The 26,477-nt window shown below is 50.9% G+C and overlaps 2 protein-coding genes across 4 annotated transcripts in view; one reads left to right on the top strand and one right to left on the bottom strand.

The window, feature by feature from the left end:
- The first annotated feature begins 2,541 nt into the window (after nt 1-2,541).
- LOC140191931 (G-protein coupled receptor 84-like) lies at nt 2,542-8,598 on the top strand. Its single transcript, XM_072249816.1, has 2 exons — nt 2,542-3,977; nt 6,476-8,598. The coding sequence occupies exons 1-2, from the start codon at nt 3,372-3,374 to the stop codon at nt 7,040-7,042; spliced, it is 1,173 nt and encodes a 390-aa protein (XP_072105917.1). The 5' UTR covers nt 2,542-3,371; the 3' UTR covers nt 7,043-8,598.
- Nucleotides 8,599-11,598: 3,000 nt separating this feature from the next.
- Nucleotides 11,599-26,477, bottom strand: part of LOC140191932 (ATP synthase F(0) complex subunit C3, mitochondrial-like) — a 30,214-nt gene continuing 15,335 nt past the window's right edge. For 2 of the 3 annotated variants that reach the window (XM_072249819.1, XM_072249817.1), the window contains exons 2-4: nt 13,992-14,069; nt 12,852-13,015; nt 11,599-11,857 (exon numbers count right to left, since the gene is read on the bottom strand). In XM_072249819.1, the coding sequence (XP_072105920.1) occupies nt 11,743-11,857; nt 12,852-13,015; nt 13,992-14,069 (357 nt within the window). In that variant the 3' untranslated portion in view covers nt 11,599-11,742. The other variant, XM_072249818.1, reaches the window with a different exon arrangement.

A 26,477-nucleotide genomic window follows, 5' to 3' on the forward strand; every position in this document is an offset into this window, starting at 1 on the left:
GCAGAGACCCCAGTTCAGATCCCTGCAGAACATTACTAATCACGAACCTCCAGCTAACATACCCTCCGTATTCTATGGACAAGCTAATTCAGAATTCAATCCCATCTGTCTTCGTCTTTTTATGAAGCTGCAAAATAACTTCCCAATTCTTGAACTCAGTGACTCGACTGATGAAGGCCAGCATATCGAACACTTTTGTTTTACTGCTCTGTCAACCTGTGCAGCCACTGCCAGTGAGCTGTGGACCTGGGCCCTATGATCTCCCCTGCACATCAAAGGTTCCAAGACGCCTGGCATTATCACAGTCTTGTCCCTTTGCATTTGACCTCCCAAACTGCAACACCTCACAATTGCCCGGAATAAACTCCATCTGCCATTCCTCTGTCTATGTTCCCATGTCCTGCTGAAACCTCTCACTGCACCTGGTCAAACCCTCCCTCTTGCCCAGCCATTTGGGGCACTCTCAGGATAGGGAACGGCATGCTCAAACCCCCGAGGTGCACCCATCCCTCCGCCAGCTCTTCATCCCACCCCCACCCACCTCCCCAAGCTCCTTGCAATAGATGAGGTAGTAGAAGATGCTGATGCAGCTGAGGTCGAAGCTAAACATGAAGAAAGCAGGATGGTGGTGTAGGACCTCCCCCAGAAGTGGTGGAAGGAACAGGTGCAGATGGCTGGCAAGAAGACATAGATGTTCCAGTGGGGGCTGAAAAGGGCCAGCTCCAGGGTCCAGACGAGGGGGAAGATGCGGTTGGAGGAGAGGTGGACAAAGCAGCGGGAGTTCAAGATGAGGATGCAATGGGCCACGGCGATCAGGGTGAAGTTGGAAAGACGTTGGAGTCCATTATTAAGGTTGAGGTTTCGGGGTACTTGAAGGCACATGACAAAATAGGCTGTAGTCAGCGTGGTTTCCTTAAAGGGAAATCTGTTGGAATTCATTGAGGAAATAACAGGCAGGATAGGGAAAGGAGAGTCAGTGGATATTGTTTACTTGGAATTTCAGAAGACCCTTGACAAGGTGCCGCACATGAGGCTGCTTAACAAGATAAAAGCCCGTGGTATTACAGGAAAGGTAGCATGAATAGAGCATTGGCTGATTGGCTGTGTGAATAAAGGGAGCTTTTTCTGATTGGCTGTTGGTGACTAGTGGTTCACCAGGTTTGGGGTTGGGACCACTTTTTTTCATGTTTCTGTCAATGACTTGGATGATGGCCAAGTTTGTGGATGATACGAAGATGAGGTGGAGGGGCAGATGGTGATGAGGAAGCAGGGAAGCTGCAGAAGGACTGAGACAGATTAATAGAACGGGTAAAAAAGTGACAGATGGAATATAGTGTAGGGAAGAGTATAGTCATTTTGGTAGAAGGAATGAAAATGTAGACTATTTTCTAAATGGGGTGAAAATTCAGATATCAGAGGTGCAAAAGGACTTGGAGGGTAGGTTTCTTGTTCAGGATTTCCTGAAGGTTAACTTGCAAGATGAGTCTGTGGTAAGGAAGGCAACTGCAATATTAGCATTCATTTCAAGAGGACTAGAATATAAAAACAAGGATGCAATGCTAGGGCTTGAAAAGGTATTGGTCAGACCATACGGAGTATTGTGAGCAGTTTTGGGTCCCTTATCTAAGAAAGGATGTGCTAGCATTGAAGAGGGTCCAGAGGAAGTTCACAAGAATGATCCTGGGAATGAAAAGGTTAATGTATGAGGAGAGTTTAATGGCTGTGGGTCTGTTCTCGCTGGAGTAGAGAAGACTTACGGGAATCTCATTGAAACCTATTGTAAATTGAAAGGCCTAGAACAGGTGAACATGGTGAGGATGTTTCCAATAGTGGGGGAGTCTAGGACCAGAGGGGACAGAATAGAAGGATGTCCCTTTAGAACCCCCACAAATCTTCACACCATACTCCAAAGGCAAACTAACCAAAGTTTTATACAACTGCAGCACGACTTCTGACTTTTGTATCAATCGCCTCATTGCCGTAGACAGCTGTTGATCCCAAGTCATTTGGTATATTTAAAGTGGAGGCTGATAATTCTTAATTAGTCAGTGTGTCGAAGGCTACGGGGAGAAGGCAGGAGAACGGGATTGAGAGAGATAATAAATCACCCATGGTGTAATAGCGGCGCAAACTCGATGGGCTGAGTAGTCCAATTTTGCTCCTTTGTCTTATGGTCTAAAATTTGTTCCTGTGGACTTTCCCTTCTCCACTGGTGGTGGTGGTGGTGGTGGTGGGGGTGGGGGGGGGGGGGGGCTATTACACAAACTGTGATCGTGTGGTTTATTCCGAACAAAACGTCCTGTGCTTGATTGTAAGTACTTCCCGTAGCCCTTCCGGTCTTGCAACACAGCACCCCTGCACTTCTCCCGGAACTTGAGAAATTGGTTGTGTCCCAACTTTGGAAACCACTAGCCCCGACCCCCCCCCCCCCCCGCTGTTTCCTTCTGTCTCCGCAGTGATGTCTCTCGACCGGTGGGGTGGGGGGTTTGGGAGGGAGGTGGTGCAGCAGAGTGAGGGAGGAACTCGAAGGGTGACGCAGGTGTTGCACGACGAGTGGATTGGGAGGTCAAGAGTCTTATCATATCGTACAAGGGGACCGTTCAATAGTGCAACGATGGTGTCACACCAAACTAATGTCACCTGCCTGCATGTCGGCTGTTTCCCCTCTATTCCCCGCCCGTCCAACTGCCTCTTAAACACCTCAGTTATATCTGCTTCTACCACCACCGTGGCAACACATTCCAAGCATCCACCGCACAAAGCGGTGCCGGCTGTCCGGAATAAGTCTAAGTTTTCCCAGATGTGAGTCGATCCTGTCCCTGAGCATCTTACTCCATAATTACTCTACTATTGATGTAAGGCTCACCGTCCTATAAATTCCTGGATTATCCCTATTTCCCTTCAGAAACATAGGAACCTCGTCTACTCTTCAGTCCTCTGGGACCTCGCTTGTGGCTAAAGAGGACACAAAGATCTCTCTCTCTCTCTCTCTCTCTCTCTCACAGGGGTGGTGAGAGAGAGAGAGAGAGTTATCTATGTCAGTATCTGCTTCTCTCTCGTATTTACTCTTTTTAAAGCTCTCCCAGTATCTCTCACTCTTACCCTCTGTCCTCTCTTTACCCTTCTTCGCTCTCTCTGCCCCCTCTTAACCCCTCTCTTTCTCTCCCGCCCTCCCGCACAGAACATCTCCCACTTCCCCTCCGGACAGAGGAAAGTCCAGCCGCTCCCTCTTCCCTCCCTCCCTCCTTCCACTTCTCCTCCTCTCCTCTCCGCCCTATAAACCCGCAGCCGCCGACTGTCCCGCAACAAACCCCGGGCGGCAGGGAGAGAGGGAGCCAGCAAACAACTGCATCTCCTCCTCCTCCATCGGGATGGACGCCAATCTGACCAGTGACAAATGCCACCCTGAAGTCTTCACGTACCGCTATTTCGGAGCGCTGCTGGGGATCGTGGTGACGCTGGTGGGGACAGTGGGCAACGTGATGACCCTGCTGGCCTTCGCCACCGACCCCCACCTCCGTTCCCGCTTCAACTTCCTCATCCTCAACTTGACTGTGTCTGACCTGATATACTGCGCCTTCCTGCAGCCTTTCACCGTCGATACCTTTATCCACTTCACCTGGAGGGGCGGCGCCCTCGCCTGCCGCGTCTTCGGTCTTATGCTCTTCGTGGCCAACGCCGTTTCCATCTTCAACCTCATCCTGATTGCTGTGGGCCGCTACATCCTCATCACGGACTCCCGCCGCTTCGACCGCCTCTCCTCTAATCGCGTACTCCCCTTCATCCTGGCCCTGCCCTGGGCCCTGGGGCTGGCTCTCTTCGGCCCCCTCTGGAACATCTACGTCTTCCTGCCGGTCGTCTGCACCTGCTCCTTCCACCGCTCCCGGGGGAGACCCTACACAACCATCCTGATGTTCTTCATGTTCGGCTTCGGCCTCAGCTGCATCGGCATCTTCTACTACCTCATCTATCGCAAGGTCGGTTCCATCACAAGGAGAGATGGGGACTGGCGGCGCGTCGGGGCCACTTCAGGGGTTCAGGCGCGCGGTTCCCAATCCCGAGAGGCTGGACGAGAGGGAGGGTTGGCCGGGGTGGTACGGTACTGGAGTCGGAGGAAGGTCGGCTGAGGTTTCAGCGGGACGTGAGAAAAGGCAGGTGGTGTTTAATCGGGCAAGGGTGAGGGGTTACACTTTGGGAGGGCAAATGTAAACGGATGGGGCACCGTTAATAGCAAGAGTCTTAGAAGTACAGAGGGATCCTGGGAGCCCTAGTCCATAAATGAAATTGACCGTACAAGTAGACAGGTTGATGGAGAGGACAGATGGCAGGCTTTACCCTCATTAGTCAAGATACTAAGCTCTAAAGTTGGGATGTTGCGATTACAAGAATTAATGATGTTGTGGACAGTGTTGAAGGTTGCCAAAGGATACAGCAGGGTTTAGACCAGTTGCAGGTCTGATCAGAGAAATGGAGGATTGAGCTTAATCCGGACAAGTGCGAGGTGTTGCACTTCGGGAGGTCAAACCGAAAGGGACAGAACACCGGTAACGGCAGGACTCTTAACAGTGTTGATGCACAGAAGGATTTTGTGGTAAAAGTCCACAGCTCCCTGAAAGTGGCCGCACAGGTTGACAGGCCAGTAAAGAAGAGAACTAGGGGTTTTCTCTTTGGAGCAAAGGAGGATGAGAGGTGACTTGATAGAGAGGCACAAGATGATAAGAGGCATAGATCGAGTGGAGAGACAGACTTTATCCCAGGGCAGAAATGGCTAATATGAGTGGGCATAATTTTAAGGTGATTGGAGGGAAGTATAGGGGGGATGTTAGAGGTAGGGTTTTACACAGAGAGTGGTGGTGATAGAGGCAGATACATTAGGGACATTTAAGAGATTCTTAGATAGACACATGGATGATAGAAAAATGGACGGCTATGTGGGAGGGAAGGGTTAGATTGATCTTAGAGTAGGTTAAAAGCTCAGCATAAGATGTGCTGAAATGTTCTACGTTCCATGGAGGTGAGGCTGCTTTCTGTAATGTGCTCAGCTGTATCCACAACTCTTTGCAGTTTCTTGCAGTCATGGGCAGAGCAGTTGCCGTACTAAACAGTGATGCATCTGGATAGAATGCTTTCTGTGGTACATCGATAGAAATTGGTAGATATAATGTTGGGTTATGGAAAGGTGTCAAAGCAACATGTTTGTCATAGTGGGTGACTTTCACTTCCCCATTATTTAGACTGGAGCTTCTCTAATGCAGAAGGCTCAGATGGGACAGCAAGAATGTCCAGGTTTAGCCGGAACACAGCTGTCATTGGACAAGTCCAACTCTGGCATGCAGCAGTTGCTTATAGACGGGCGTATTGGAGTTCAACACCGACATGTTGCCGTAAGGAGGAAGGGCGATGATGGCAAGTGGCAAGATGGGGGAAGGGAAGCTCTGTCCTCGAGAGAGCTTGTGAATTTAGTCAGAGAGGAAACTGATGCATGTGTATGAGGTTCAGGAGTTGAAATCTGACCAGCACCTTGAGAAATATAAAGTTTGCAGGAAGGTACTCATTTACGAAGTGAAGAAAACTAGCAGGACCCTTTAATATCCTTGGCAAGTAGCATTAAAGGGAATCCCAAAGCATTTTATACGTGCATGAAAGACGAGAAGAAAATTAAGAAGAGGGTAGGGCCACTCTAGGATAAAGCATGAAATTCATTTTTGGAGTCAGCGGAGGGAGTGAGGTTCTCAACAAGTATTTTGAATTGGTACTCACCAAGGAGAATGGTGTGTTTTTCACACCATTTTCTGTAAACTCTAGAGACTGTAGTGCATGAAAACCCCAGGAGATCAGCAGTTTCTGAAATACTCAACCCACCCCATATGGTACCAATAGTCATTCCATGGTCAAAGTAACTTAGATCATATTTCTTCCCTATTCTGATGTCTGCATGCTTTTATGCATTGAATTGCTGCCTCATGATTGGCTGATTAGATATTTACAGTACAAGCAGGTGTACCTAATAAAGTGGCCACTGTGTGTGTATAAATGACCTGGGTAAAAAGCTGTATGGGTCATTTATTAAGTTCACAGACGACACAAAGATTGGGAGTGTTGTAGACAGTGTAGAAGTCAGCCAAAGGATACAGCGGGACACCGGCCAGTTACAAATATGGTAAACTCCAATGGTAGATGGCGTTTAATCAGGGCAAGTATGAGGTGATGCACTTCAGGAGGTCAAATTAAAAGGACGAGACTCTGCATTCTGTGGTACATTCTAAACCCTGCCTATTCTCTTCCACCTTCTACCTTGCATTGTACGTTCCACATTTGACCTTCTCCATTTTACGTTCTGTCTTCTATCTTCAACACTCTAAGACTTAGCTCCTATGATCTTCGCCACAACCCCTATTTTCTATCTCCTATGCCTCACGGTCCACAGTGAACTAATCCCCACCTTTCCTTCTCCCCCCTCCCCCAACCCCCGCAGGTCCGCAGCGTATCGCAGGCACTGGAGGAGTACCGGCTGGAGAACCAGGGTCGGCTCAAGATCCAGCACGCCCAACCCCACGGGGCCGCAACCTCCGACAGCGGGCTGGCCGTGGACGAGGAGGACCCCAGCCGCTCCCAGGCCACGGATGGGACTAGTGTGGCGGCGTGGGAGGGGCCGTCCGAGCCAGGGACGGACTCCCAGCCCGCTGCCCCCACCCCCGACCCTCCCTCCGCCTCTGCTGGCGGTGGAGAAAAAGGAAAGGGGGCGGTCTCGTCCAAGCGGAGTGGGAATCGGGAGTTCCAGAGGGTAACCCGCATGTGCTTCGCCATGTTCCTGGTCTACGTGGCCTGTTACTTCCCCTTCTGTGTCATGCACGTGGCGGACGGAAAGAAACGGGCCCCCATCCTCCTGCACATGATCGCCGGTAACTGCACCTGGTTGAACAGCTGTCTCAACCCCCTGCTCTACGCAGTGATGAACCGCCAGTTCCAGACCGCCTACCTCGGGGTGCTGAGGCGTGCTGCCGGCCTGTTCACCCGCTGCTTCTGCCCCGGGAGCTCTTAGTGAGGAGGGACCAAGCTGTCGAGACATGGGGTCATCCGGTCGTAGAGTCACCGCGACATCAAGTCCAGGGTCATTCACTCCTGAAGACATGGGGTTGTTGAATCATTGGGCCATTGAGTCTGGGAGTCACCAAGGCGTAGAGTGGTGGGGTCCTGGACTCAAAGAGGGGTCAAGTCATTGAGTCCTAACATAACGATGTCAGAAACAGGAGCAGGAGTCGGCCATCAGCTCATCCAGTCTGCTCTGCCATTCAATAAGATCATGACTGATCTGGTTGTGGACTCAGCGTCACCCGCCCTTTCCCCATAATGCTTAATTCTCCTGTTATGCAGAAATCGATCTAACTGTGTCCTAAATATATTTACTGAAGTAGCCTCGACTGCTTCCCTGGGCAGAAAATTCCAGAGTCACTACACTCCGGGCAAAGCAATCTTTCCTTAGCTCCATCCTAAATCTACTTCCACAAACTTATAAGACATAAAAGTAGATTTAGGCCACTCAGCCCATCAAGTCTGCTCTACCATTCTATCATGGCTGCTGTATTATCCCCCTCAACCCCATTCTCCTGCCCTCTCCCCATATTTGATGCCCTAACTAATCAAGAACCTATCAACCTCCGCTTTAAATATATCCAATGGCTTGGCTTCCAAAGCTGTCCGTGGCAATGAATTCTATAGATTCACCACCCTCTGGCTAAAGAAATTCCTCCTAATCTCTGCTATAAAGGGACATTCTTCTATTCTGAGATTGTGTCCTCTGGTCCGAGACTAGTTCTAGTTATAGTTCCACTTGTCAGTAGAAACAATTTTTCTCCATTTCTTATTTTGTCTATCCATTTCATAATTTTGTATGTTTCTATAAGATCCCTTCGCATTCTTCAAATTCCAGTGTGTATAGCCCCAGGTGATGCAATCTCTCCTGATAGGGGAACCCCACCACCTCTGGAATCAATCTGGTGAACCTCCTCTGCGCCGACCTGGAATGGTCGCGTCTTGCAGTTACATCGTTGTCAAAATATTGAGCTCCAGACTCACACAGTCCTGGTGTTAGAGAGTCAAGGAAACAGGACCTTCCGCCCAATTGATCCATGCCAACCAAGATTTCCACCTATGACAGTCCTATTTGCTCAAGACACAAGAGATTCTGCATATGCTGCAAACCTTGAGCAACACACTCAAAATGCTGGAGGAACTCAGCAGGTCAGGCAGCATCTATGGAGGGAATAAACAATGTCTGGGTCATGTCCTGATAAAGAGTCTCTACCCGAGAAGTCGACATTCATTTCTCTCCATAGATGCTGCACGACCTGCTGAGTTCCTCCAGCATTTTGTGTGTGTTACTCCAATTTGACCACATTGGGGCCATATCCCTCTAACTCTTCCCTATCCATGGACCTGACCAAATGCCTTTTAAATGTTCTTAATGTACCTGCCTTAACCACTTCCTCTGGCAGCTCGATCCATATACAGACCACCCTTTCTGTAAAAGACATGGTCCCTTTTCACCTCTCCACATAATGTCAGAACACGCATATGAAATAAAATATTTAAACGTTTGCTTGTGTGTCACTGCCTGGTTTGTCTTGGCAGAGAGTGGTCAGGTGAGAGGAGAAAGGGGAAGGAGAGGGGAGGGGAGAGGGAAGAGGGGAGGGGAGAGGGAAGAGGGGAGGGGGAAGGGGTGGGAGGGGGAAGGAGAGGGGAGAGGGAAGGGGAGGAAGGGGAAGGAGAAGATAGGGAAAGGGAGGGGGAGTGGATGGGGATGTGGCAGATATGGAGCTTATGGACTAACTCTATCTGGGCAAGTGGGGAGTGTTCCATCACACTCCTGACTTGTAGACGGTGGAGAGGTAACGTGGTGGATGTGGGGTGGTGAGGAGGGAACATCACACTGTGGGAGGGGTGGTGAGGAGGGAGAGTTGCGCTATGAGAGGGGCAGTGAGTAGGCAGCGTCGTGCTGTGGGTGGGGCGGTGAGGAGAGAGTGCCACTTTATGGGAGGAGGTGGGGAGGGGGTTAGCAGGGAGCATCATGATGTGGGTGGACGGTGATGAGGGAGCACCACACACTGGGAGGGGTGGTGAGGAGTGAGCACCGTGCTGTGGGAGGGGCGGTGAGGGAGTGTCATGCTGTGGGAGGGGTGGTGAGGAGGGAGCATAACGCAATGGGAGGGGTGGTGAGGAGGGAGCACCATGCAGTAGGAGGGGTGGTGAGGAGGGAGTGCTGCAGTGTGGGTGGGGTGGTGAGGAGGGAGGGTAGCATTGCTGAGAAGCGGCAGGTAACGATGAGACAACTGACAGATCAGGATCTGCGCAATGATGTTACACCATCCTTCCACCTGAAATCGCCTGACTTTCAATTCCACATTCAGTTCAGGATCACATTTCAGAGATATTGAGGCCTTGAACAACTTCTTCTTCTGACAGAGAATGCAGAAATCTCACTTCCCCCTAACGAACCCACAATGAAAAGCATGACCCAGAGGGAAGAGGAGAGGTGTTAACACTTGCTCAACCATTACTTATTCAACCGCAAATCCAGAACCCTGCAGAGGAGCAGTTCCACAATCACAGTGGGATCACAGTGCACAGTTCCCGTCTCCCTATCCCAGGGTCAGACGCACACCGGGAGCACTGAGCACAGTTCCCACCTCCCTATCCCCGGGTCAGATCCACACCGGGAGCACCGATCACAGTTCCCATCTACCTATCGCTGGTTCAGACCCACACCGGGAGCACCGTGCACAGTTCCCATCTCCCTATCCCTGGGTCAGACCCACACCAGGAGCACCGTGCGCAGTTCCCATCTCCCTATCGCTGGTTCAGACCCACAACGGGAGCACCGTACACAGTTCCCATCTCCCTATCCCTGGGTCAGACCCACACTGGGAGCACCGTGCACAGTTCCCATCTCCCTATCCCTGGGTCAGACCCAGACCAGGAGCACCGTTCACATTTCCCGTCTCCCTATCCCTGGGTCAGACCCACACCGGGAGCACCGTGCACAGTTCCCATCTCCCTGTCCCTGGGTCAGACCCACACCGGGAGCACCGTGCATAGTTCCCGTCTCCCTATCTCAATGTCAGAACCACACTGGGAATACTGTGCACAGTTCCCATTTCCCTATCCCTGTATCAGAACCAGACCAGGAGCACCGTTCACATTTCCCGTCTCCCTATCCCTGGGTCAGACCCACAACGGGAGCACCGTGCACAGTTCCCGTCTCCCTATCCCTGGGTCAGACCCACACCGGGAGCACCGTGCACAGTTTCCGTCTCCCTATCTCAATGTCAGAACCACACTGGGAATACTGTGCACAGTTCCCATTTCCCTATCCCTGTATCAGACCCAGACCAGGAGCACCGTTCACATTTCCCGTCTCCCTATCCCTGGGTCAGACCCACACCGGGAGCACCGTGCACAGTTCCCGTCTCCCTATCCCTGGGTCAGACCCACACCGGGAGCAACGTGCACAGTTCCCGTCTCCCTATCCCTGGGTCAGACCCACACCGGGAGCACCGTGCAGAATTCCCGTCTCCCTATCCCTGCGTCAGACCCACACTGGGAGTACCGTGCACAGTTCCCGTCTCCCTATCGCTGGTTCAGACCCACAACGGGAGCACCGTGCACAGTTCCCATCTCCCTATCCCTGGGTCAGACCCACACCAGGAGCACCGTGCACAGTTCCCGTCTTCCTGTCCCTGGGTCAGACCCACACCGGGAGCACCGTGCACAGTTCCCATCTCCCTGTCCCTGGGTCAGACCCACACCGGGAGCACCGTGCACAGTTCCCCTCTCCCTATCTCAATGTCAGAACCACACTGGGAATACTGTGCACAGTTCCCATTTCCCTATCCCTGTATCAGACCCAGACCAGGAGCACCGTTCACATTTCCCGTCTCCCTATCGCTGGTTCAGACCCACAACGGGAGCACCGTGCACAGTTCCCGTCTCCCTATCCCTGGGTCAGACCCACACCGGGAGCACTGTGCACAGTTCCCGTCTCCCTATCCCTGGGTCAGACCCACACCGGGAGCACCGTGCACAGTTCCCGTCTCCCTATCCCTGGGTCAGACCCACACCGGGAGCACCGTGCACAGTTCCCATCTCCCTATCCCTGGGTCAGACCCACACCGGGAGCACCGTGCACAGTTCCCGTCTCCCTATCCCTGGGTCAGACCCACACCGGGAGCACCGTGCACAGTTCCCGTCTCCCTATCCCTGGGTCAGACCCACACCGGGAGCACCGTGTATAGTTCCTGTCTCCTTTTCTCATTCATTACTTATCAAACGATTCGAACATGCCTGTTTCGTAAGTTATCGGGTGCAGTTAAACCAGTGGTCAGTGAAAACAGCAGAGACCCAGGTACTGGGTGCATTTGAAGTGGAGTTTGATAGGTCGCTGATTAGTAGGGATGTCAGAGGTCATGAGAAAGCTGGAGAATGTGGTTGAGTGGGATAATAAATCAGCCATGATGTGATGGCAGACTCAGGAGGACGAATGTTCTGATTCTGATCCTGTCTTATGGTCTTAAAATCTGCGACAAAGAGCACCTTTTACTCAAAAGGAACATTTATTGATTTACTTTTCTTTTCGATCTTTCGCCTGCATTCCAAAACCAAGCATGCCATCCCTGAGATTTCAGGCAGATAGGGGAGACAGACGTCCCCATGGACGATCAGGCTGGGCTCTGGATAATCTGTCGCTCACATGGCAAACAAAATGAGGAATGCCACCATCAGGCAGAAGAGTCCCATTGCTTCGGAGAGCGCGAAGCCCAGGATGGCGTAGGAGAACAGCTGTTGCTTCAGGGAAGGGTTCCTGAGGACAGACACCGGGTATGGGATTAGAGTGTGGAATTGTCATTTTTCTTTCCCTGTAATTCACTTTGGAAGATCTAAATTCAAAGTAAATTTATTATCAAAGTTCATACAGTATATGTCATCATATACAACCCTGAGATTTATTTTCTTGTGGGCATACTCGATAAATCCAATACCTTAATAGAATCAGTGGAAGACCTCACTCAACAAGACAGACAAGTGGTGAGCAAAAGACAAAAAACTACAAAAAATAATAATAAATAGATCAACAAATATTGATAATGTCAGATGAAGAGTTCTTGAAAGTGAGTCCATTGATTGTGGGAACATCTCAATGATGGGGCGTGAAGTTATCCCCTTTGGTTCAGGAGCCTGATGGTTGAGGTGTAGTAACTGTTCCTGAACCTGGTGGTGTGAGTCCTGAGGCTCCTCTACCTCCTTCTCCCTGATGGCAGCAGTGAGAAGAGAGCATGTCCTGGGTGGTGGGAATCCCTGATGATGGATGCTGCTTTCCAGTGACAGTATTTCATGTAGATGTGTTCAATGGTGAGGGGTGGGGAGGGCTTTACCCGTGATGGACTGGGCCATATCCACTACTTCTTGTAGGGTTTTCTGTTCAAGGATATTGGTGTTTCCATTGCAGGCTGTGATGCAGCCAGTCAATATGCTCTTCACCACACATCTATAGAAAGTCGTCAAAGTTTTAGGTGTTGCGTCAAATCTTCACAAACTCCTAAGGAAATAGAGGTGCTGTTATCCTTTCTTTGCAATTGCACATGTGTGCTGAGCTGCAGTGCAAGGTGACAGGATGGTTTAGTAGGGCCGTGGTGTGTTGGCCTTCATTAGCTGGGGATTTAGTTCAAGAGCCATGAGATAATGTTGCAACTCTACCCTCCGGTCAGACCGCACTTGGGAGTAATCTGTTCAGTAATGGTCCCCTAATATCACAGGGCATGTGTTTCAGATGAGGGAGAGGAGTCGGTGTATCATACCTGGCATATCCGATGATAAGGCTGCCAAAGACAGTGCCAATTCCGGCTCCTGATCCCGCTACTCCCACCGTGGCCGCTCCAGCACCGATGAACTTTGCCGCAGTGTCGATGTCAGAGGTCAGGGAGCTGGTCTGGAATGGCCGTAGGGTCACATGGGGCTGGGGCTGGAGGGAAATACCAGGAGGGCAGATGAAGAGGGCCAATAAATGGAGGCAGGGTGAGAGGAGTAAAGCGAGGGAGAGGGGAAGAATAAAAGGAGCGATACAAGGAGGGAAAGTGAAGTAAAGAGGAGATAGAGATGGAAAGAGTAAGATAGAATAAAGACAGAGACAGAGTGGGATGGAGGGGGGAGAGAAAAGGGAAGGAAAACCAGGAGGAGGGAGAGTGGAGAATAAGAAAAGAGATAGAGAGAGTGTGGAGAAATAAAAATGGGATAAGGAAGGAGGGGTGAAAAAGGAGGGGTGAAAAAGGAGGGAAGGGAGGGATAGATGAATGAAGAAATAAAGGGGCGATGGAGAGTGAGAAAGAGACAGGGAGAGAGGGAGTGAGGTGGAATAAAGGGAAGGATGAAGTGGGATAGAGGAAGGAGGGAGAGAGACGGAATAGGAGGGACAGAGAGGGGAGGAAATAACAGGAAGGGGACAGGAAGGATGAGGATGTAAAAAGACACGGTGGTAATTGAGAGGGTGAGAGGAGTAAAGAGAGGGAGGGCAAGGGAGAGGATGAAAAGGATGGGATATAAAAGGAGGGAGGGAGGAAGGGGACAGAATCCGTGGAGGGAGGGCGGGAGGGGGATATATTAGGGAGAGGAAGAGAGAGGGATGTTATTGAAGATGCCATCTGTTAAACCTTCGCCATCCTCAAGGAAAGGGTCAGAGTAGCGAACAGGGTAGGTGAAATGTCCACTCTTGTGCCCCCCCCAACTAAAACTCCAACAGAACACCATACCCACCTCAACTCCTTCTGAAGATGCAACTGACCCTTTATCCTCAGCCAGATAAACGTCCTTTGGCCAAACCCATACCTCCTGCTCACCAGGAGCTGTAGAACTTCTCAAGTACATAAGCAGAGGCCAAAAACACAAGGATAGTGTGTGAAACTGAGAATGCAAGGCAGGGGCAAGAGTCACGCTGGTCTTACCCGATGGGGATGGGACTCCGATCTCGACTGGAATGACGCACAGACCGGACGGTACAGCAGCCTGGAACCAGAACGAATCTGCAACAGGAGAACATTTTATTTCATGCACTCTCATTACTCTGATCCACCCTCACCAACATTAATGATGCACCCCAGAAAGCATCACATCCCAATGCATCACAACTGTCTGCTCTGCCTGTGACCACAAGAAACTGCAGAGAGTTGTGGACACAGCTCAGCACATCACAGAAACCAGCCTCCCCTCCATGGACTCTGTCTACACTTCTCACTGCTCAGTGAAGCAGCCAGAATAATCAAAGACCCCACCCACCCCAGACATTCTCTCTTCTCCCCTCTCCCATCGGGCAGAAGATACAAAAGCCTGAAAGCTCACACCACCAGGCTCAAGGACAGATTCTACCCCACTGTTACAGTCCTCGAGTACAAAATGGAATCATCCAATTGTATACAGCAACTGCTCTGCCCGTGACCACAAGAAACCACAGAGAGTTGTGGACACAGCTCAGCACATCACAGAAACCAGCCTCCCCTCCATGGACTCTGTCTACACTTCTCACTGTCTCAGTGAAGCAGCCAGAATAATCAAAGACCCCACCCACCCTGGTTTTTCTCTTCTTTTCCCTGCTATTGGGCGGAAGATACAAAAGCCTGAAAGCACACACTTCCAGACTCAAGGACAGATTCTACCCCACTGTAATCAGACTATCGAATGGTATCCCAGCACAATAAGATTGACTCCTGACCTCATAATCTACCTCGTTATGATCTTGTACCTTACTGACTACCTGCACTGCACTTTCTCTGTAACTGTGACACTTTATTCTGCATTCTGTTACTGTCTTACCTTGTTCTACCTCGATACACTGTGTAATGATCCGATCTGTATGAACAGTATGAAAGACAGGATTTTCACCATAGCTCAGTACGTGTGATAATAATAAACCAATCCCAATACCAGTACCATTTCCTGCTGCACCTCCCCAGTGTGGTCACGTCCTCCCTGTGGTGTGGTGCTCAGAACTAGCACACAGCACTTCAGCTGCATCAGCACTCCCCACATGGCCACCTGGCCAGGATTCAGAGCTAAGGCTGTGGTTCTCCTGAGTCTTCGCCATCTGTCTTCCCTTCACTCAGACTGACAGACAGCTCCCTGACAGGTGATGTGTTCACCGATGGAGAGTGGGGTGGGGAGGGGAGGGGAGGGCATGGATGGATGGATATCCACACTTTTCCTCCATCTGCCTACACTTCAAGCTGGCTGCGCAGGCTGACAACTCTCCACAGCTCTCCGACGCAAATGTCACTCAGCCGCAGGACAGTTGCTGATTGAAGACTGGCAGGGGGGCAGCCCGAGAGCGCACTCTCCCCCACCAGAACCCCCAGTGAAGACCCCTCCCCCCCGAATTGATCATTTATCCCCATTTTACCATCCTGCAACTGCCCGCTCTTTCTCCTCAGCTCTCCCACACTCTCTACATCCTTCTCTTCATCTGATGCACACTCTCTATTCATTCTCCTCTCTCTCACTCTCTCCATCCCTCTATTCTCACCTGTCTCACACACTGTTCATTTCTCTCTTTCTCTCACACTCTTCATCCCACTCTCTCTCTTGCCTCTCTCACTCTGTCAATCTCACCTTTCACACTCTGTCCACCTCTTTCTCTCCCTCCTCTCACTGTCCATCTCTCTCCCACACTCTGTACATCCCTGTCTCCCTCTTTCCATCTCTCTTCACCTTTCACACACTGTCCATCTCTCTGCCCCACCCTGCTGTCTCTGTCTCCCTCTCACCTCTGTCACTGTTCAGACCCCTCTCTTTCACTCTGTCATTTCTCTCTCCCCCCACACCCTCGATCATCTCCTCTCTGACCACTCCCACACTCTGTCCATCTCTCTCATCCATCCCCTTCCATCTTCTCTCCCACCTTTCACTCATCTTTCTCTCATTAACTTCCTCCCTTTCCTACTCTGTCCACATCTCCTACACTCTGTCCATCTCTCTCTCTCTTCCACCTCTCTCATTCTCTGTTGAATTCTATCACATTCTGTCTATCCCTTTCTCCCACAGTCTCTCTCCCACCTCTCTCACACACTGTCCATTTCGGTCACCTTTTCCACACTCGGTCCATTCCTCTCTCTCCCCCACCTCTTCCACAGTCTATCTATTCCTCTCTTTCTCACCACCTCTCCCACACTCTGTACATCCCTCTCTCTCCCACATGCTTATTCATCTCTCTCACACACTGTCCATCTCTCTCACCTCTCCCACACTCTGTCCCCATCCCTTTCACACGCTGACCATCTGCCTATCCTCCACAACTTCACTCACTGTCTGTCCCTCTCTCTCTCCAATCTTACATTCTCCCCCCATCTCTCCCTGGGGATGTGCTGGAATCACCCAGCTTGTCCACCTCATCTCCCCAGCACATCCCTCCGTCATCTCTGATTAACTGGACTCGAAAAACTCACACTGGCCTCAATTACATTTTATTTGTGCACAAGGCGAACTGCCCGGCCCCTGTCACCACACTGTCCGAAAGTTTGAACAAAATGCCATTTTTATATAGAAATAGATGAGTTGGATAAAGTTATTGACCAATTAGTAACCTTGTGGATGTTCATATTCCTTATTTACATAATCAATCACTAATCACACAGGCATTAATAACTAAACAAGTCTGCACATCAAAGGCCAGTAATATTTCAGATTTAGTAAAATATCCAATAAATAGTGAATGACATCCTAGAATCATTCATTTCCATCTTTATCTTGCCTCTGTTTGCCAAATGGCTCCAGTCCCTTGCAACACTCTCAAGGAACTTCCTCGCCTGGGTTATAGTCACAGAGCACTACAGCATAGAAGCTCTCCTTCAGCCCATTGTCTGTGCCAAACAGTTATTCTGCCTAGTCCCATCAATCCACACCTGAACCATAGCCCTCCATACCCCTGCCCGTCCTTGTATTTATCCAAGCTTCTCTTCAATCTTGCAGTTGAACCCACATCCACCACTTCTACTGGCAGCTCATTCCACACCCTTACCACTCTGAGTGAAGAAGTTCCCCCTCAGGTTCCCCTCAGATACTTCATTTTTTCACCCTAAATTGAAGATCCCTATACCCTTCATAATATTGTGTACCTCTAAGATTTCCCCTCTTTGCCTTGAGTGGAAGAGTTGACAAAGTTGGGACCATGTACCCGTTAAAGGTTTTGGAGGAGTGAGAGGCAACATGGTCAGAGCTGGACAGGGTGGGTGGGGAGAGGATGTTTCCCCTGGTAGGGGGATTTCAGAACTGGGTGTGTGGGGTAGGTAGAAGAATAGTTTCAGAATAAGTAGAGGGGGATTGTTTCTCTGGGAGGTAGGTGGATCTTAAGAATCCTCTACCCTAGAGACTGGATCACTGGGTATATTCAAGAAGAGGATGAGCAGATATTTGGGGAAAGGGATGGGAGCTGAGGTTGGGGAGGGAGTCAGATAAACCACCATCCACCATAACCTTTGCTCGAGCTGGACAAGTTTTATGCACAACACTACGCTTGGACATACATTCAATACCTTTCCCACCACTTCAAGACCAGCCATGACCATCTTCAACATGGGTAAGACTTCCAACCAAAACAGAAAGCTTGGATAACCTATAGGGAGTGACACCCCAAAATCCCTCCATCATCCATGGATTAATGGTGTGACGAAACACTTCCTACTTGCCTGGGTGGAATTAGTCCATGCACTCCACATCCACCACATTACCTCTCCACTGTCTACAGGTCAGGAGTGTGATGGAACACTCTCCACTTGCCCAGGTGGAGTTAGTCCATGTACTCCACATCCACCACATTACCTCTTCACTGTCCTCAGGTCAGGAGTGTGATGGAACACTCCCCACTTGCCTGGGTGGAGTTAGTCCATGCACTCCACATCCACTACATTACCTCTCCACTGTCTACAGGTCAGGAGTGTGATGTTTCACTCCCCACTTGCCTGGGATGAGTGTGACTATAACAACTGTCGAGAAGCTTGATACTGCTGGGACAAAGCATCCCATTTGATCGGAATGGAAAGCATCCCATTCTACCTCCCCCCTGAACACCCCCCTCCCTCCACCACTGGCACACAGTAAATGCAGTGCACACCGTCTACAAATCACACTGTAGACTTTCGCCCCGGCGACTCCAAAAACCCCACAGAAACCCCCACCTCTCCTGCCCAGCAGAATGAAGGCTGTGGCGCTGAGGAATATATGTTGTGACAATTCAAGGAGACGCATCACCCCCACTTGGGCACGTGACCCCGAAAATCACGGAGTCATACAGCATGGAAACAGGCCTTTCGGTTCAACCAGTCCACATCGACTAAGGTTCCCAACTGCCCATGTTTGGGCCATATCCCTCTACCTTTCCCATCTGTGTACTTGTCCAGGGGCCTTATTAATGTTGTAAATGTACCTCTTCCTCTGTCAGCTCAGACTATCTTCTGGGTGAAAATGTTGCTCCTCAGGTTCCTGATAAATCTTTCCCCTCTCACCTTAAACTTGGGCCTTCTAGTTTTCAATTCCACTTCCTGGGAGTGAAAAACTGTGCACATTCACCCTGTCTATGTCCTTCATGGTTTCATTCACCCCGAAAAGGTCACCTTCAGTCTCCAATGCACCAATGAAAAATGTCCCAAACTGCTCAGCCTCTTCCTACAACTCAGTCTCTCGAGTGACCCTTGCACCTTATTGTCTGCCTACGCTGCACTTTCTCTGGAACTGTGACACTTTATTCTGCATTCTGTTATTGGTTTACCTTGTTCTACCTGAACACACTGCGTAATGATCTGATCTGTATGAACAGTGAAAGGGGAGCACTATGCTATGGGAAGGGTCGTGAGAATTGGGGTATCTTCATTTCCCACCTTCCCCTCCACCCCCACTCTTAACAACTCCACTGACACTGTCAGTTTCCTTCCAGTCCCATTTTTTAAAAATCTCTTGGACATGCAGTCTGCTGCTCAGGGAAAAATTGCCCGCTAAATCGCTGCGTTGGCAGTCCCTTTCCCGAGCTGTCCTGTCACTCTCCCTATGAGGAATGCGCTTCCCAATAATTAGGCTTCAAGCTGTTGGACAAGTTGAGCAAAGTTGTCGAAGAGAGTAACACACAAAATGCTGGAGGACCTCAGCAGGTCAGGCAGCATCTATGGTGGGGAATAAACAATCTACGTTTCGGGCCAAGACCCTTCATCAGGAGTGGAAAGGAAGGGGAGCAGGATGCAGAATTAGGTGGGGTGGGGAGGGGAGAGGAATACAAGGTAAGTGAGACCAGGTGAGAGGGGGAGTGAAGGAAGAAACTGGGAAGTGATAGGTGGAAGAGGTGAAGGGCTGAAGGAGGAGGAATCTGACAGGAGAGGACAGTGTACTGTGGGACGAAGGGAAGGAGGAGGGGAACCAGACAGAGGCATCGGTCAGGTGAGGAGAGAAGGGGTGAGAGGTGAACGAGAATGGGGAATGGAGCAAAAAAGGAGAGAGCAGGGAGAAATTACCACACATTGGAGAAATTGATGTTCATGCCATCAGGTTGGAGGCTACCCAGCTGGAATATAAGGTCTTGCTCCTCCAACCTGAGTTTAGCCTCATCGTGGCAGTGGAGGAGGCCATGGACAGACTAGTCTGAATAGAAATGGGAAGTCTAGTTGAAATGAGTGGCTGCCAGGAGATCCTGCCTTTTGGGGCATTCAGAGTATAGGTGGTCAATGAAGCAGTCCGGCAATCAGCTTTGGGTCTCGACAATGTAGAGGAGGCTGCACTGGGAGCACTGGATTGGTGATGTTCACTCCTAGGAATGTGAGATTCTCAGTTCCTCTCAACCTCAGCATTGTTGATGGAGACAGGAGCACGTTCAGCCTCTTCCCCCACCCCTCTTATTCTGGAACATGTCCCCCTGTCCATCATATTCCTGCCCCAGTTCTGGAATCCCCTCACCCTCTCACCACTCATCCTGTCAAGCACCCACCTCAGAACCTAGGTTGCTTTTCACCCCTCCAAAACCTCCAATGTTTACAGGTCCCGACCTAGTCATCCCTCCCCCCCACCCAACCACTGGACAATCACAGATACCTTAAAGTTGATAGAGTGGTTAAGAAGGCATATGGTGTGTTGGCCTTCATTAGTTGAGCCACAGGGTAATGTTGCAGCTCTTTAAAACCTTGGTTAGACCACACTTGGAATACTCTAGCCACTTATTACAGGAAGGATGTGGAAGCTTTAGAGAGTGCAGAGGAGATTTACCAGGATGCTGCCTGGATTAGAGAGCATGATTTATGAGAATATGTTGAGTGAGCTGGGGCTTTTCGCTTTGGAGTGAAGGAGAATGAGAAGTGACTTGATAGGGGTGTATAAGATGATAAGAAGCACAGATAAGGTTGACAGCCAGTGCCTTTCTCCCAGGGTGAAAGTGGCTAATCCGAGGAAGCATACTTTTAAAGTGATTGGAGGAATGTATATGGGGGATGTTAGAGGTAGGGTTTTTACACACAGAGTTACGGGTGCATGGAATGCCCTGCTAGAGGTGTTGGTACAGACAGATACATTAGAAACTTTTAAGAGACTCTTGGATAAGCATGTGAATGATAGAAAAATGTAGGGCTATGTGGAAGGGAAGGGTTAGATTGATCTTGGAGTACGTTAAAGGGTCAGCAAAACATTATGGGCTGAAGGGCACTGTTCTATGTTCTCTGCTAAAGCCATCTCGTATACCTTTTTGCCCTCTGGTTTCCTTCTTGAGTATATTCCTGCATCTCCTATAATCCTCCAGGGGTTCAGTTGATCTGTAGCTGACCCATGCCACCTTCACTTTCCCAGCCAGTGCCTTCATATCCCTAGTCATCCAGAGGTCCCTACTCCTGCCAGTTTTGCCCTTCACTCGGGAACAAGAACCTACAGACCTTGAGCTCTCACTGTCTCACATTTAAAAGCCTCCCATTTGCCCGTGGCCTCTTTGTCGACACACAACCTACTCTAGTGAACCTTTGCAAACTCCTGGCTCATAACATGGTGGAGCAGTGCAGGCTGAGGGGAGACCTGATAGAGGCTTATAGGAATTTGAGAGGCGCAGACAGTCAGAATTTATTTTTTCCATGGTGGGCGTAGGTGAGAGAGGGGATCTGAGATTGGAAGAGGTGGAGGGAATGGAGGGACAGAGGAATGGAGGAGGTAGAACAGTGGAGATGAATGGAGGGTTGGAAGGGAGTTTAGGGATGGAGTGGTCAGAGGGTGTGGAGTGGATGGAGGGTTGGAGATGTGGAGTGGACAGCGGGGATGGAGGACTAGGGAATGGAGGGATGGAGGGCTGGACTGGACAGAGAGGACAGAGGGATGGGGGTGGAGTGGATGGAGAGATAGAGAGGTGGAATGGATGGAAGCATGGCGTGGAGTGCATGGAGGGATGGAATGGACAGGGGAGATGGAGGGTTGGAGGAGTGGAGTGGATGGAGGAAACGGAGGGGTGGAGTGAATGGAGAGGACAGAGGGATGGAGTGGACAGAGAGATGGAGGGATAGAGGGGTGGAGTGGATGGAGAGGACAGGGTTGGAGGAGTGGAGTGGATGGAGGGATAGAGGGGTGGAATGGATGGAGGAGTGGAGGAGTGGAGTGGATGGAAGGATAGAGTGGATGGAGGGATAGAGGGGTGGAATGGATGGAGGAGTGGAGGAGTGGAGTGGATGGAAGGATGGAGTGGAGTGCATGGAGGGATGGAATGGACAGAGGAGATGGAGGGTTGGAGGGGTGGAGTGGATGGAGAGGACAGAGGGATGGAGTGGATGGAGGGGACAGAGGGATGGAGGGGACAGAGGTATGGAGGAGGGGATGAAGGTGTGGAGTGGGCAGAGGGGTGGATGGATGGAGGGGATGGAGGGATTGAGGGGTGGAGTGGATGGAGGGGACAGAGGTATGGAGGAGTGGAGGGGATGAAGGTGTGGAGTGGGCAGAGGGGTGGATGGATGGAGGGGACAGAGGGATTGAGGGGTGGAGTGGATGGAGGGGATGGAGGGATTGAGGGATGGAGTGGATGGAGAGGACGGAGGGATTGAGGGGTGGAGTGGAGTGGATGGAGGGGACGAAGGGATGGAAGGGTGGAGTTGATGGAGGCTTGGATGGATGGAGGAGTGGATTGGATGGAGGGAACAGGGGGGTGGAGTGGATGGAGGGGACGGCGGGATGGAGGAGTGGATTGGATGGAGGGAACAGGGGGGTGGAGTGGATGGAGGGGATGGCGGGATGGAGGAGTGGATTGGATGGAGGGAACAGGGGGGTGGAGTGGATGGAGGGGACGGAGGGATTGAGGGGCGGAGTGGATGGAGGGGATGGAGGGATTGAGGGGTGGAGTGGAGTGGATGGAGGGGACGGAGGGATGGAGGGGTGGAGTTGATGGAGGCTTGGATGGATGGAGGAGTGGATTGGATGGAGGGAACAGAGGGGTGGAGTGGATGTAGGGGACAGAGGGATTGAGGGGTGGAGTGGATGGTGGGGATGGAGGGATTGAGGGGACAGAGGTATGGAGGAGTGAAGGGGATGAAGGTGTGGAGTGGGCAGAGGGGTGGAGTAGATGGAGGGGACAGAGGGGTTGAGGGGTGGAGTGGATGGAGGGGACGGAGGGATTGAGGGGTGGAGTGGATGGAGGGGACGGAGGGATTGAGGGGTGCAGTGGATTGAGGGCTAGAGGTGGCCAGTCATAGGGTTGGAGTGCTGACTGGGTGGGAAAGAGGTTGGTTTTACTGCTGTTTATTGTTACTCGTTGTGTTCGGTGTTGTTCTGCTGAGCATTGTGGGAAATGATGCGATGTTGGTGCTGGAATGTGTGACAACACTTGCGGGCTGCCCTCAGCGCACCCTCGAGTTGTTAACATAAATGACTGTGTGTTTCGATGTACATGGGGTTGATGGGCAAGTAAGTAAATAAGGGAACCGAGTGATTGAAGGGATGAGGATATGTAGGGGACGGCGGGATGGAGGAGTGGATTGGATGGAGGGAACAGGGGGGTGGAGTGGATGGAGGGGACGGAGGGATTGAGGGGTGCAGTGGATTGAGGGCTAGAGGTGGCCAGTCATAGGGTTGGAGTGCTGACTGGGTGGGAAAGAGGTTGGTTTTACTGCTGTTTATTGTTACTCGTTGTGTTCGGTGTTGTTCTGCTGAGCATTGTGGGAAATGATGCGATGTTGGTGCTGGAATGTGTGACAACAATTGCGGGCTGCCCTCAGCGCACCCTCGAGTTGTTAACGTAAATCACTGTGTGTTTCGATGTACATGGGGTTGATGGGCAAGTAAGTAAATAAAGGAACCGAGTGATTGAAGGGATGAGGATATGTAGGGGACGGCGGGATGGAGGTGCTAGGAGGACTGGGGATTCTCCTCTCCTGGTGCAGAAGGAGCTTCACTTTGAGTCTGACTCCAGGATTATGTGGTGGGACGGTGTGGAGGGAGATTCATTCTGTGTCTGACCCTGGGAGTGTGTGATGGGACAGTGTGGAGGGAGATTCACTCTGTATCTGACTCCGGGAGTGTGTGATGGGACAGTGTGGGGGGAGATTCACTCTCTGTCTGACCCCGGGAGTGTGTGATTGGACAGTGTGGAGGGAGATTCACTCTGTGTCTGACCCCGGGAGTGTGTGATGGGATGGTGTGGAGGGAGATTCACTCTGTGTCTGACCCCGGGAGTGTGTGATGGGATGGTGTGGAGGGAGATTCACTCTGCATCTGCCCCGGGAGTGTGTGATGGGACAGTGTGGAGGGAGATTCACTCTGTGTCTGACCCTGGGTGTGTGTGATGGGACTGTGTGGAGGGAGATTCACTCTGTGTCTGACCTCAGGAGTGTGTGATGGGATGGTGTGGAGGGAGATTCACTATGTCTGACCCTGGGAGTGTGTGATGGGGCAGTGTTGAGGGAGATTCACTCTGTGTCTGACCCCAGGAGTATGTGATGGGACGGTGTGGAAGGAGATTCACTCTTGTGTCTGACCCTGGGAGTGTGTGATGGGACTGTGTGGAGGGAGATTCACTCTGTGTCTGACCCCGGGAGTGTGTGATGGGATGGTGTGGAGGGAGATTCACTCTGTGTCTGACCCCGGGAGTGTGTGATGGGATGGTGTGGAGAGAGATTCACTCTGCATCTGCCCCGGGAGTGTGTGATGGGACAGTGTGGAGGGAGATTCACTCTGTGTCTGACCCTGGGTGTGTGTGATGGGACTGTGTGGAGGGAGATTCACTCTGTGTCTGACCTCAGGAGTGTGTGATGGGATGGTGTGGAGGGAGATTCACTATGTCTGACCCTGGGAGTGTGTGATGGGGCAGTGTTGAGGGAGATTCACTCTGTGTCTGACCCCAGGAGTATGTGATGGGACGGTGTGGAAGGAGATTCACTCTTGTGTCTGACCCTGGGAGTGTGTGATGGGACTGTGTGGAGGGAGATTCACTCTGTGTCTGACCCCGGGAGTGTGTGATGGGACTGTGTGGAGGGAGATTCACTCTGTGTCTGACCCTGGGAGTGTGTGATGGGATGGTGTGGAGGGAGATTCACTCTGTGTCTGACCCCGGGAGTGTGTGATGGGATGGTGTGGAGGGAGATTCACTCTGTGTCTGATCCCGGGAGTGTGTGATAGGATGGTGTGGAGGGAGATTCACTCTGTGTCTGATCCCGGGAGTGTGTGATAGGACAGTGTGGAGGGAGATTCACTCTGTGTCGGACCCCGGGAGTGTGTGATAGGACAGTGTGGAGGGAGCTTCACTCTGTGTCTGATCCCGGGAGTGTGTGATAGGACAGTGTGGAGGGAGATTCACTCTGTGTCTGATCCCGGGAGTGTGTGATAGGACAGTGTGGAGGGAGATTCACTCTGTGTCTGATCCTGGGAGTGTGTGATAGGACAGTGTGGAGGGAGATTCACTCTGTGTCTGATCCTGGGAGTGTGTGATGGGACGGTGTGGAGGGAGATTCACTCTGTGTAGGACCCCGGGAGTGTGTGATAGGACAGTGTGGAGGGAGCTTCACTCTGTGTCTGATCCCGGGAGTGTGTGATGGGACAGTGTGGATGGAGATTCACTCTGTGTCTGATCCTGGGAGTGTGTGATAGGACAGTGTGGAGGGAGATTCACTCTGTTTCTGACACTGGGAGTGTGTGATGGGACGGTGTGGAGGGAGATTCACTCTGTGTAGGACCCTGGGAGTGTGTGATGGGACGGTGTGGAGGGAGATTCACTCTGTGTAGGACCCTGGGAGTGTGTGATGGGACGGTGTGGAGGGAGATTCACTCTGTGTAGGACCCTGGGAGTGTGTGATGGGACAGTGTGGAGGGAGATTCACTCTGTGTTTGTACCCTGCCTGTTTGCTGTGCCCTATGTGTGCATGTACTCTGATTGTGTTTATGTTCTGACTTCCTTGAACAGGAAGTGTATGTTCCTGCTGCAATTTTAAGTGTGTTTTCAGAAACTGGCTAATCCGGTTATTTGGTAGACATGTCCAGCTTAGTTAAGTTGTTGATTGTGAAATCTCAAACCCTTGTGTCAAAGTCTATATTTAGCTCAGCGGAAATGAAATATGAATTCTGCTTTATTACCTCATGACAAAGCAAAGGGTTGTAGTTACTCTCACTCTCACACACAGTGACACTCACACATACAAAGAACAGGGAACATTACAGGACAGGTCTAGGCTCTTCGACCAACACTGTCTGTGCCAAATACAGTTCCAAATTAAAATAAATCTTTTCTGCCTCCACAATGTCCTTATCTCTTCGTTCCCTGCTCATCCATGTTTCTGACTAAGAGCCTCTTAAGCACCTCAGTCATATCTCCCTCTCCCACCACCCCAGGCAGCACATTCCAGGCACCCACCTCTCTCTGTGCAGGGGAAAAAAACAGCTTCTTTGGACTTACTCTCCCTCATCTTAAACGTATGCCCTCTGGTATTGGAAAGTTTGATCCTGGAGGGGAAAGGTATCTATGCCTCTCATGATCTTATAAATCTCTATCAGGTACATCGATAAACCACAGCGTCCATCGCTCCAGAGAAAACAGCCCAAGTTTGTCCAACCTCTCCTTAGAGCTTAGGCATCAACTGCTCTGCCGGTGGCCACAAGAGACCGCAGAGAGTTGTGGACACAGCTCAGCACATCACAGAAACCAGCCTCCCCTCCATGGACTCTGTCTACACTTCTCACTGCTCAGTGAAGCAGCCAGAATAATCAAAGACCCCACCCACCCCGACATTCTCTCTTCTCCCCTCTCCCATCGGGCAGAAGATACAAAAGCCTGAAAGCACATACCACCAGGCTCAAGGACAGATTCTACCCCACTGTTACAGTCCTCAAGTACAAAATGGAATCGACCTCAATCTACCTCATCACAGCCCTAACACCTTCTTTCCTGCTCTACAGTTTGTCTGTAACTGTTACGCTTTATTCTGCATCCTGTTATTGTTTCAGCCTGTACTGCCTCA

This window comes from Mobula birostris, chromosome X (assembly GCF_030028105.1).
Source record: "Mobula birostris isolate sMobBir1 chromosome X, sMobBir1.hap1, whole genome shotgun sequence".
Classification (NCBI taxonomy): Eukaryota; Metazoa; Chordata; class Chondrichthyes; order Myliobatiformes; family Myliobatidae; genus Mobula; species Mobula birostris.